A 13,260-nucleotide genomic window follows, 5' to 3' on the forward strand; every position below is an offset into this window, starting at 1 on the left:
TGCTTTAAGCTTTTACTTCATTCTTAGAAATGAAGCAAATTCAATATTTCCATTGTTTTCTTCTTCAACTGAAGAAAAATCCCTAATTCCAATGAGAACAAATCAGGGACCACAGCCTTCCTTTTGGTCCTTGGGAAAACAGTGACCATGAGTCATATAGTCATGTGCTATTGGATGGGAATACAATCATTCAGAGAAGCAGTTTGAAGATAGATTTCATTACTGGACAGATACTATACACACCTAGATGGCATAGGTCAGTCAAAAGACACAGTAAACATGAGCGTGTGAGGCTGTTGTTGCTATAATATGGTCTACGATTATATAGCACAAATTTCAAATACATAGGATTACACAACATATAGTACTGTAAATGTATAATCCGTAAGTTGCTTACTGCCCGGTATTATGTATTTAACAGGTATACATGCTATAATTTTAAATAACTTGACATGGCAGTAGATTAGTATAGCAGCCTCAGTATCATAGCGACTAAGCCCTGACTAGAAAACAGAACATTTTCAGCTCTGTTATAATGTTATGAGGCTAACGTCATATATGTAGTCATCCCTTGACAAAGATGACATTTGCAGCTCATGACGAGAGTCTGAGCTCTACTCTTCCTTTAGCCTTCCAAACAGTAATCCTTTTTACTTTCAAAATGGCAGTAATACAAATTATAAAATACAGGGGAATGTATTTAATTAGAGTAAGACTTTATTTTTAAACCCTACAGTAAGAACCACTCAGACCACACCTCTCTCATTCCTCAGAGGTCATATCATAGCCATGGCTGCAGCATCTTCCTTCACGGCAGGTTACTCACCAGGGAAGCTCTCCAGGGGCAGGTGGGGGTCCGTGTGATGACCTGTGCAAACCAGCACTCCATCGAAGACGGCAACCTGCTTTTTCCCTTCACACTCAGTGACCACTTGCCATTGGCCGGAGGTAGAGAAATCTGGCTGCTTCTTCACACTGCACACTGTGGTCTAAAAAGTGACAGGGATCTGTAGCCACAGCCTCTAGGGTATACGTCTCCCCTGAGACAACTCCCTACAGAATGTTACATAAAGGACTGTCACAGGCGCCATCACTTAGAGGGCTTCTGTATGAATATTCGATTCACACATTCCACAGATGTCAGTGAGGCAGGCTACAAAAAAAGAGCCGACAATCTAATGCACCGCCCTTTGCTCTTAGAACAAATATAAATTGCTAGGTCTCTTGGTCTATGCCCTAAGGCTCTAAAGTTCCTGAGGTTTAAAAAAAAAAAAAGCTTGGGATTTTTTTCCCCAAGTATTAGTGACACATGCATTATTGGCCCAGCCCTCCTCCATCCCCTGCCATCCCCACCTCTATGTCTGCTTCTCCCTGTGCAAACCCCAGGAGTGGCTGGCCTTAAACATATGACTAGGATACAGGCCTCCCTTCCCTGGGACTAGGACCCCACCCCAGTAGCCCTCCTTATATGTGATGGAGTCTCCCTCTGCCTTCTATAGATGCTCCTTTTACAAGTGACTCTAAAGAGGCTGTGAGGTGGCATAATTTTTAGCTTTGTATAAAAATAAATAAATATAGGTTCCTCCCACAGCTTAAGTACACCAAGAACATGTTCCAAAGTGTTTTGGGCATAGAGTCTCAGTGGACTGAAAGAGATCTCACCTAGTTCTGACATCTTGGCCCACACAGCATTCTCTCTGTCCTGAGCACATACACAGGCCAGGGCCTCTGCTTGGATCACACTTTTGTTCCCTCGGCAGACTCTGATTCATCCTTCACTCAGTCCAGACATAAACTGCGCTAAAATCAACCTTCCCTGGAGCCGGATACCTCCCGTCCTCAGGGATTAACCTCCTCTGAGCAGCAGCGGGGAGCTCCCCTCAGCACATGCCTCTTCATTTTTATTAATTCTCTATAAAATACAATTTTCTTTTTTTTTCCTACATTTTTACTGCTTAGCTCAGAGCCAAGCTTACTCAAGAAATGAGCTTACACAGAAGACAATCCATGGGCTGCAAATGCCAGGCTTTAAAAGTCGCCACTGTTATGTTGATCATGATTTAGCAGAACAGTCAGGAAGTTTTTGGCTTTTTTTGCCAGATGTCATAAAATGTTTTTTTTTTTTTTTTTTTTAATGGGCACGATTCCAAATTATAGAAACATGCCAGAAAACTTCAGAGAAAGAAGGAACCAGAAACAATCTGGGATAATCATGTTGGTTTGTAAGCAAGGGAGTTTCTAGAAATGGAAGGTGAGAAACGCATTTGCCTAAGAGCACAAGTTAACCTTTGGCAGAGCAAGGACCGCCCGTCCATCAAGGCATTGCTCCTCGTTCAGTGCTCTTCCCTCTCACCAAGAGCTGATGTCTCTGCTTCCCCGCTGGCTTCCCAATAGCCACTTCACTGGGTTGTTGTGATCACATAAAATAGCCCATTGTAAAGCATCAAGGAGCTAAGTGATTTTAAGTGGACAAGGAGATTTTAAAGGTCTGACTCCCACCAGCCCTGTCATTGGTTTTTATTAAAGCCAGCATGGGAGGAAGGCATGGTAAACGCTCTAGCAGATGGCTTCCTGTTTCTTCAGGGGGATGTATGTGATAGAGAACATTCCTTGAACATTTCCCAAGTACCAAGAGGGCAAGAGTCTTTGTGTTGTGTAAATCTACAGCTATTTCAAGTTAGTCTCTCGACATATGACACACAAATGACACAGGCAAATGAAGCTTCGTAATTCATGATGAACAATTTCAATCAGGAAGAAAACACAATCTCTTACCTTGAATTGGATATATTTGAGAAGGTCAAATTCTTTGGCATACATCCTGAAATACTCTAGGACCTGGGAGTTGTGCATGTAGTTAGGGTAATGGTCAGGAATGGGATAGTCACTGAAACACATCATTTCCTTGGAGGTGTTGATGACCACGGACTTGTAAATACTGGCCCTTCCGTCCTCAGGGGTATCCTGTGACAAATAGGAAGTTCTTGAGAATCAACTTCATGAAATATAAGTAACCAATGAACATTTAAAAACGTATCTAAGTGAAACACCCCCCTCCAACACACACACCTACAATGTTAAATTTATGTAAGACCATTGAAAGTATCAGGCCTGTTATAACTTTAAACAAAAAAGTAATATATGTACCATGAAATTAAATGTACATCCTAATCATCTAGCATACATTTTATATATATACCCATATTTATATAATTATATACTGTATAATCTCTCCCTTGTTTAATATATCTCCTTTGAGTACACTGTATTAATTATATATAATTTGTACATATAATTTGAATAGGGAAATAGTTTATTATAAAGGTAGAATTTTTTCTTTCATTTTTTATTAAAATATTTATAAAACACTCATGACAAAGGAAAACCCTTAGCAGACTAGTATAGAGAAACACTTCCTCGAGTCAATAAAAACAATTTAAAACATGCAAGTAGATAGCGTGCTTAACAGCAGGAGACTGAGTGCTTTGATTTGATTAGGAACACAAGGACGTTCTTTTGGGCCGCTTTCAGAGAGCATTGTACTAGAAATCCTAGCTGTATGCCCTACAAGTCATGAAAGAGGAAATAAAAACCAATTTTGTGATCAATTACATAAATGTTTATATAAAACAAGTCCCAAAAATAAACCGCTAAACCTGCAACTACAGGGTACAGCCAGGCCATACAAAAGCAGGCAAGCACGAGTCACTGAAGGGCTGAGACTGAAGTTTAATCCCCAGAACCTCCATTAAGAAATGCCTGGTGGGCCAGGCCGTAGAGATGGCTCAGAGGGGAGAGCACTGGCTGCTCTTCCAGAGGTCAATTCCCAGCACCCACATGGTGGCTCACGGCCATCTGTAATGAGATCTGGTGCCCTCTTCTGGCATATGTATACAGAATACTATATTCATAATAAATAAATCTTTAAAAAAAAAGTCTGGTGTGGCGCCCTGTGCTTACAATTACAACACCAAAGAGGCACAGAGAGCCGAGCCCCAGGGCTTGCTGCCAGGCAGCCTTGTTATTTTAGCAAGGTGAGACTCTCATAAAAAAGGAACCATGCCTGAGGAGCAACACTTCAGGTTGCATCACTCACACACACACTCTCTCTCTCTCTCACACACACACACACACACACACACACACACACACACACACACACAGAGTCAGTTAAATAGCCAGGCTTCATGTTTGTGAGCTCAATACTCAGAAGCTGACCTGAAGACTGCCAACGTTCAGTGTCAGCATGAACTACATAATAAATTCCAGGCCATCCTGAGCTACAGAGCAAGACCCTCAAAAAATAAACACGTTAGTAACAAGTCAGAAATGAACCAGTGAAAAGTTTGATTTTAAAAATACACCATGTATAAGTCAATCCTGGTCTTAAATGCTTAGGTATTAAAAGATGTCTAGGGGCTGGAGAGGTGGCTCAGTGGTTAAGAGCACTGGCTGCTCTTCCAGAGGTCCTGAGTTCAATTCCCAGCAAACAGATGGTGGCTCATAACCATCTGTCATGGGATCTGATTCCTTCTTCTGGTGTGTCTGAAGATTGTGACAGTATATTCATATACATACATAAATAAATCTTTTTAAAAATGATGTCCAGAACAATATGACTAAACTATAAAACACAGATAAAGAAATCAAAATAGACATAAATGAAAGCTGTTGTGCTCATAGATCAGAAAGGTCAATACTGTGAAGACCCTGATCCTCTTGCCTGGCCCCAGCAGCACTCCAGCAAACACTGTATAGATATCAAAAAATGGGCTCTAGAGACTTCTGGAAATAGTCACTAGTCCTTAGGTGTGGCTGGTCATAGTAACTTTCTTCCAAAGGCAGAAAAGAAGATAAACTTTACACGGGCCAAGCCTGACTGACTCCACTGAAAGATGTAACACCACCAGGGCCAATCATAACAAGAAGGGCTACCCTTGACACAATACATCAGAAGCAGGACTTCACCTCCAGGATCTTCTTCAGGCTAGCCATAAGAAAAACACCCGGCAAATTCAAAGGAGGCCATTCTACAAAATACCCAACCAGTCCTCCTCTAACCTACCAAGGGTAACAAAACCAAGGGAGTGAAACCGAAGGGAGTAATTAATGATCAGTCAACTTAATGGCATCAAGAGAAAGATGGCAAGACTCCAAATAATAAACAAGGAGGTGACAGAAATAGATGTCAGTAGATGAATTCTCAGGAAATCACTTAGTATGTGAAATGTCTAGTAAACCATGAGTACCTCAGTCTACGTCAACTTCCACAGCTATGTGACAGACAATGTGAGAATAAAGGCTTGTAGCTTCAGGAGCATCCTAAGCAGACAGCAGGACAGAATGCTCCTTAGGGACATGTATGTATGTATGCATGTGTGTATGCATGTATGTCTATGTGTATGTCTATGTGTATGCATGTATGCATGTATATTTATGTGTATGTATGTATGTTTTTGAGACATAGGGGTCACACTGTGTATCTCTACCTGGTCTGGTACTCCCTGTGTATACCAGGCTGGCCACAAACTCACAGACATCTGCCTGTCTCTGCCTCCTGAGTCTGCTAAGATCAAAGGCATGATCCATTGTGCCCAGCTACTATTTTAAAGTCTGTTTGTTTGGTTTTTTATTTATTTAAAACAGAAATCCAACTGCCTCTGCCTCTCAAGTGCTGGGATATGGGGTGTGGGCCATTACACCTGGATCAGAAACGGATTTAAACATATTGGGGAGCTCATACATACATTCCAGGCATCATACATGGCAGCTCATACATGCCAACCATCATGAATGGCTCCGGTCTATAATGCTGAGCCACGCAGATGTGGCTGTTCTAACAGAAGCCAGGGCATTATGACAAAACCTGGCCTACTGACTTACATAAGGTGGCATAATTTTGCCAAGGGGACAATTAGAAAATAAACAAAGGTCATTAGCTCTTTAGACAACAATCATTTCAAGATATGTTAGCAGTAAAGATCACAAACCTGATATTCTGACATGATGTTGGAACTCTCTCTCCCAGCCTCTGCCCTTCATCTGTTGACCTCATGCTTGTTTTAGAATTGCTAAACCTGGCTCTGATGCTTAGCAGAGACACCAAGTGTGTAGGTCCCAATCTCTGCCTCCTGAGTAAGAGCCGGCACGGCACGCCACACCGCTCACCCAGCTTTGTCACTCGTACACCCAGTCACTTCTCGCTCACCTTAACTCGATGAAGTAGGCACTTACAGAGTAAACTCTTTCTTGAAGAAACAGCAGACACAAAGAAGTTAAGTGATTTCTCCTGAGCCACACTCCTTCTAAGTCACAGACACAGGTTTTGAAGTTAAAATAGTCTTCTCAACCCCTTCCCTTACTGGAGTTCAAAAGTAGACTTTTCTATTGATTACTAAACTAAACAAAACAGACAAACAAGCTCTTTACCCCAAGGCTGTGATAAAGGAACGGAGTGGGGGATCCATTCCCCATCTGACCACCACTACTGGCTAGCAGAGTGGATGTCTCCTCTGTCCACAGCCAGTGCAGGCAGGGCTCCACCTCTGCTAACTGGGGCGGCATGCAGCTGCTTTTAAGGATGTGGCTGGCACTGGTAAATTTTATAAAAAATGAAACACACTCATGAAACTTCAACCCTACTCCAAAAATGAGTTCAAGAAGCAAGCCCAGTAGGAGCTGGTCTGGAAGTCAGGGAAGGGGCTGACATTCATTAATAAGTACAACAGTCACTGCAGGGGACAGGGTTTTGTTTGTTTCCGACAACATGTCGGGGTCTCTACATAGTTGTGGCTGACCTTGTAGAGTTCCGACGGGGTCTCTACATAGTTGTGGCTGAACTCATGTAGTGTGGAGGCTGGCCTCCACTTCACGGGTATCTGCCTGCCTCTGCTGCCCCAGTGCTGGGATTAAAGGCATCCAGCACCATTCCCAGCTGGTATTTTAAACTCTTTTATGCCTTGCCTGGTTGTATATGCATAAGAAGAGAGCTAGAGACTGTCCGGGGAATTTGACCCTCTCCTCTCCAGAGAAGGAAAAGTTTAAAGCAAACAGGGCAATCTTATTTTTATATTCTGTTCAAAGACTAGGATTATCAGGGTTACCTCAAGAGAGAAGGAAATTTGAGTGCATTAGTGTGTGTGTGTGTACATGTTTTCTCTCCCTCTCTCTCTGCCTCTGTCTGTCTGTCTATCTTTCTGTCTCTCTTTCTGTGTGTGTCTGCAGTACATGCAGAGGCTAAAGGTCAAGGTTGGGTGTTTTCCTTAACTGCCCCCACCTTACGGATTTGAGTCTGGACATTTTACTGAACTTGGAGCTAGAAGACTGGTTTGCAGGCTGGTCATCCCCCGTGGGGACAGCTGCAGAGAGTCGCGGATTGACTCCTCCTGTCTCTGCAGCTGTCCCCACGGTTGGGATGACAAGGGCTTGCCGCTTCTCCCGGCTTCTTCCTCTCCTCCTTTCCCCTCCCCTCCCCGTCCCTTCCTTCCCTTCCCCACCCCTTCCTTTCCTTCTCCCTCCCTCCCTCCCTCCCTCCCTCCCTCCCTCCCTCCCTCCCTCCCTCCCTTCTTCCCTCCCTCCTTCCCTTCTTCCCTCCCTCCCTCCCTTCTTCCCTCCTTCCTTCCCTCCCTCCCTCCCTCCTTCCGTCCCTCCCTCCCTCCTTCCCTCCCTCCCTCCCTCCCTCCCTCCCTCTCTTCCTCCCTCCCTTCCTTTCTCCTTGTGAGTGCTAGAGATGGAATTCAGATTCAGATCGTCCTGCTCCTGCAGCAAGTACTTGGTATTTTCTAGAAAAGCCATCTCCCCAACCCCAGGATTACAAATAAAATATTATTTATTTTATTTTATCTGTGTAAGTGTTTTGCCTGCGTGCATGTTTGGGCTATGTTCACACGTGGTGTCTGAGGTAAGAGGATGCCAGGTGCTCTGGAGCTGGGCTTACAGTGCTGGTGAGCTGACCTGTGGGTGCTGGAACTGGGGTCCTCTGAAAGAGCAAGTGCTCTTACCTGCTGCGTCATCTCTCCAGCCCCACTCCAGGAATTGCTTACAATAGAAAAGAAGATTGAAGGCGCTGTAATCAAACACTTGGTTCAATATCTATTGCAGGGGCAGGACCAAGCAGGGAACTTCTAATGTTTGCTATTCCTCCACTTCGCGGATTGTTTCCCGTTTTTTTGAATAGCAGCGAAGTTCAGAAACACACAGGCAAACAAAACCATGGTCTGTGCGCCGTTTTCGTGACAACAGAAAGGGGCAATAAGTGGCATTTTTATTTCACTTTCCAGCCAACCTACAGAGAGGAACTAGCCTAAAATCTGACGGCTGCCTTGGCGGAATTCAAGTCACGGCCTTGCACAGCCCATGCGGGATACCATGAGTAGCTCGAGAGTTGCTAGGAGTCCGTCAAGTCTTAGGGACTCAGGGGTTTACCTGGAACCTCCACAGCCCTCCGATGTCATCAGACCTTTCAAAGCAGACGGGTTCCAAGCCCTCTTCCAGGCAGCACTTGATGCAGGTGAGCCCACTTGCTCCTGATCCAATCACAGCAATCTTTTTCTTGGCCATGGTCGCCAGAGTGCTTCGCTGGTCAGGACAAGCGTCACTTGTCCTAAAGAAAGAATGACAAGACAGAGTGAACACACATCAGGCCACAAGAAAGATCTGGGCCGAGACACACAAACAAATGTAGCAAAAGGTGTGTGGGGGCCGTGGCGCGGGGAAGTACCGGCTTAGGGCGCTGCTTCACTAGTTCGGAGTTAAGCGGGGCTTCAACTCAGGGCAGAGCAGCAGCGCCCCAAATAAACACAGCAGCGGCCGATGGGGAGGGGCTGTACCGTCCCACCTCCTATCCCGCCCACCCAAGGGCGTGTACCCTTCTTGCGTAAACGCAAAGGGAACAGCTCAAAATGCTTTGGGAAGAAAACAATAATATTATATATGTTTTAATCTATGACTTCTTAGCAGCACCCGCATAGGGAGAGAGACGCACCGGGCTCCATCCCTTCCCACTTTTCTTTCGGCGTTTGTTTACTTCCTGTTTTGGTTTCAGAGGGATAAGAGCCCTTCAGAAACAACCCTGGCTCCAATGTTAAGAAGGAGAAAGTTCACTTCCCAGAGTCCTTTCAAACAGGTGCTCTGTCCTGGCTCCTCCTCCCCCGCCACTTCAGAGACCAGATCTTTGAACCCACTTCTACAGAAGGAATTTGATATTGCAGTGTGCTCAGCTGAGGCGGGGTGGGGGTGGGGGGGGTGTAGAGCGAGTTGGGGATGGGGGAGGGTGGCAGGAGGGAGTGACAAGTGCATTGTGCGTCCTAGGTAAAAGAGCTTCAGGTCAATGAAGGAAATCAACGCATATGCAGATAATTTCAATAAAATGCATACTTTTAAAACTGATTTCTCACCCAAATTTTCCATTTTGGAACTTAACTTAAAATTTTCAAATGTAAAACGGGTAAAACTGCCAATATAATGGCTATAGGAGTCATTCACTGTAGCAGCATGCAAATGCACATTTGTAGACCGCAGGAACTGTGCCTGAAGCCTCGAGTCATTATTGGCCCAGTATAACACTCCCCCGAGTACTGACTTTACTCAACATGGTTTGGTTGCACCCAGTGCAGGTCCTTGGCTCTGATGTTTCAGTATCTCCCTTCTATACCAATGGTCAACATCTTGCTGTGCACGGTTCAAATGACCTAAAGGAAATCAATTATGCAACCCTCTGAACAATCCCAGGAGGCAAGCAGAGTATGATCACCTCCAGCGTGCAGTTGGAAAACACAGAGCAAGGCAGGGAGGCCAACCATGCAACCCCAGCGGGCTCGCCTCTGCACACAGCCCTCACCAGAGAAGTTTAGCAACAAGCCCTTCTCCTAGTCCCTCACATCTCTGTTGTTCTTTTTTGCCTAACGCCAGCTACTACCTGTTCCTATGTTAGTTAAGCTGCTTTTTAACTAAGCTATCACTTCGTTTATTTCAACTACTTTGGAATGGATTTTAAAAAATAATTCATTGACTTGGAGAATCGTTTTTGCTGTCTCAGAAAGACTCCTGCTGGGTATGTTGTCTAAATGAATGGAAACACAGCAAATGGAGAGAGGGAAGCTATGACACTCTACCACATAGTGGGGGTACAGGGCCTCCAAGCCCATATGGACTAGAACAGTCCATAATCAGTATCCATACTCAGTATCCATAATCAGAATCCATAATCAGAATGGGTCTTGCTCCTCATTGAATTCTTCCCGGAAATGTTCTCACAGACATTCCCAAAGTTGTGCCCACCAATATCCTAGGTGATTCTGAAGCCTGTCAGGCTGACAACTGTGTCCACAGTGTCTCTAAAGGTCAAAGTAAGAGCATTATCACATTGTAATCTTTAAAAAAAAGATTTATTTTTATTTTAGGAGTACACGTCTTTTGACTGTATGTATATCGTAACAGCATGTATGTGCCAAGTGCCTCTGGAGGCCAGAAGACCACGCCGCCTGGACTCCTGGAGCTGGAGTTACAGAGGCTTCTGAGTTGCCATTTGGTTGCTGGCAACTGAACCCGGATATTCTGCAAGAGCAGTCGCATTGTTGACTTTTGAGTTATCTCCCCGTCTCCCATTATTCTTTCGTATTTCCAAATTCTTGTTGGTAATTCTGCATTTTGCTTACATCCATTCAATAACTGTCCCCCTTTGCAGGCCACTTCTTGTAAGCTGGTCTCCGTGTAAAGTGGAATGCGCCTGAGTCTTGGCTGAAGGAGAGCTGCCAAAGACTGCTGCCTCACAAGCAAACTGACTGCGATATGACCCCGACTTACCATTGGGAAGCTTGTTACAGTAGTGAAGTTTGTAACAGTCACAAGTAGTTCGGGGGGCACACACACAGTACAGTATCGATTGCATGTCTGCCATATTGTAGGTGCCTGGTTCCAAGGAGGAGAAGGAGGAGGAGGGGGGAGGAGGAGGAGGAAGAGGAGGGAAAACTAATAAGGACAGGGGGATATACATCATGGACACTGTGCAGACTGAAAACAAGATCCTCAAAGGTACCCACATTCCATCCCCCCACAACCTGAAAGTTACTTATATGACAAAGAGCCTAGCGGTTGGGAGTATGCGAAGTTCCCGAGGCGGGAAGATCATTTGGCACAACCTAGTGGTTCCCCTGCAAGGACAAGGCTGCATTTTAGAAGGAGGGACATGGGAGATAGTTGACTGTAGAACCAGAGGACCACACAGTGGAAGCAGAATGCTGTTACTGGCTTTGAAGATAAAGAAAAGCTGTAGGGACCAAAGTAATGCAGAGGCTTGAACAAGCAAGGAATCCTATATCTCGTGCAGCCCCAACAAGGAAGTAAGGCCCCAAGATGCTGACCACCGTTGTAACATGTTTTACATTCGAGAGAAGGGTAAGGCTATCACTGAAGTGCCCATAAAGTTTTAACCTCCCCGCCAAAGTCACCTGAATAACTATACAAAAGGTTTAATAAAGAGACAGAGTGGCTGGGGAAGAGAGATAGCTCAGTGGTTAAGGGGCTGCCCTTGCCCTCTTCTGGCCTCCATGGATACTAGGAATGTACGTGGTACACTTACATACATGCCGGCAAAACGTTCAAACATATAAAATAAATAAATCTTAATTTTTTTAAAGAGGCAGAACATAAAAGCAACTGTTTTGTGTGGTCTGGAGAATGGTTTACTATAGCTACGCTGCTGTTTTTGAATGAGTGACTCTATCAAGTATGTAGTGTGTCAAAGTAAAAGGTTAAGTTATAAGAGATAGATAATAAAATGCCACCAAAATGGATGCTTAAGACATCTAACTGCAGCCAATTCAGAGAGCTCTACTAAGTCAGCCAGCTGGAGTCTGCAGTTGAGAGCTCAAAGCATTCTCTCTGATGTAGATAGTGATTGAGTATTTTATGGCTGAAATTTTTATTTTTAACTGTATTTTTATATTATGAGATGAACAATAAGAACCTTTATTAGAAATGGCTTATATTTTAGGTTTTTATTTTTCCATGTTGTATAGTATGGATATTTACATGTAAGTTCGTGTGTGTGTGTGTGTGTGTGTGTGTGTGTGTATGTATGTGTGTGTGTATGTGTGTGTGTATGTGTGTGTGTCTGTGTGTGTGTGTGTCTGTGTGTGTGCTGGCACTTGGGTGGGTGTGAGTGTGGAATGGGAGATTCACCTCTCCAGATTAATGCCAGGGGAACTGGGACCCAAGGCATGGGTGGTTAGCACAGCACCGCTCATTTTCATTGTTATAGTTCTTTGATAACAGAGTGGGGAGCTTCAGCAAAGAAACCAAGGTTATATACACACAATGTTATTTGTCTTAAAAAAACAAAGTCTGGGCACAGGAACAGCTTTTACCCTAACTTGTCTCTAGAAATTGATGGAGGCTGCGGGCATTCCTGTGTTCCTCCTTACATGTGTTGCTATTCCAAATCCCTTCTTAGAGCTATCAACATCTGAGGATCAATACCCATCAGAAATACACTACATCCCCAGTCCCAACCCCAACAGCGGAGGCCTGAGGCTGAGGCTGAGGCTGAGGCTGAGAATTGGCCTCGGTTACTCTTCTGGTCTATCCGTTGGGGCAGGGTCTCTCTCGGGGAAGCACAGTTAGCTGATGGCTAGTGTTGATAAGCTTGCTCTGGGGATCCAACCTCCGACTTCTGTGGCTGGAAATACAGGCAGACCACCATGCCGTCCTGGTGTTCACATGGTTGCCAATCCTATGACTTGTTTGCCAAGAGTTTAACCACTAAACCATCTTCCCAGCCCTTTAAAGTTGTTTTAAAGGCATGCTGTTTACTTTGGAGCTGGTACTGTTGTTTGTTACAGAGTTAAGGGGAACAACCTGCCGGACACGGGGCCTTGGAGGACACTACCATACAAACACATTTGTGTCTCAAGTGGGAGTTGGGGATCATGTTTTTGGAGGAAGCTAGCTTTTTAGTTTAATAATATGTATTATTATAAATAATATATACTATAGTATATTTACTATATATTACATATAGTATAACAAGTATTATAGTTGGCCCTTAAATTGCTCATGCATTCTTATACTGTATTTTTTATCCCTATTACTATTTATTTGTTTACTTGGCGGCATAAAGAACACTTAGCTCTGTTTAAACTCTTGACAGTTAAATGCCTTAATGCAGCTTCCCAGCTAGTTCCTGCTAGCTGCTTGTAAGTTTCCTATTCGGTGATGTTAACTGACTGCTATTATTTGCACTTTACTTAAGAGCCTAACCCT

The 13,260-nt window shown here is 44.2% G+C and overlaps 1 protein-coding gene across 3 annotated transcripts in view; it reads right to left on the reverse strand.

The window, feature by feature from the left end:
- Window positions 1–13,260, reverse strand: part of Fmo5 (flavin containing dimethylaniline monoxygenase 5) — a 46,303-nt gene that overhangs the window by 13,727 nt on the left and 19,316 nt on the right. Inside the window, exons 1-4 of one of the 3 annotated variants that reach the window (XM_052179667.1) lie at window positions 8,984–9,002; window positions 8,425–8,602; window positions 2,776–2,964; window positions 827–989 (exon numbers count right to left, since the gene is read on the reverse strand). In XM_052179667.1, coding sequence (XP_052035627.1) covers window positions 827–989; window positions 2,776–2,964; window positions 8,425–8,559 — 487 coding nt within the window. In that variant the 5' untranslated portion in view covers window positions 8,560–8,602; window positions 8,984–9,002. Of the gene's footprint in view, window positions 1–826; window positions 990–2,775; window positions 2,965–8,424; window positions 8,603–8,719; window positions 8,810–8,983; window positions 9,003–13,260 lie in introns of those variants that run through there. The other 2 variants (XM_052179665.1, XM_052179666.1) reach the window with 2 other exon arrangements.

Source organism: Apodemus sylvaticus, chromosome 4 (assembly GCF_947179515.1).
Source record: "Apodemus sylvaticus chromosome 4, mApoSyl1.1, whole genome shotgun sequence".
Lineage (NCBI taxonomy): Eukaryota > Metazoa > Chordata > Mammalia > Rodentia > Muridae > Apodemus > Apodemus sylvaticus.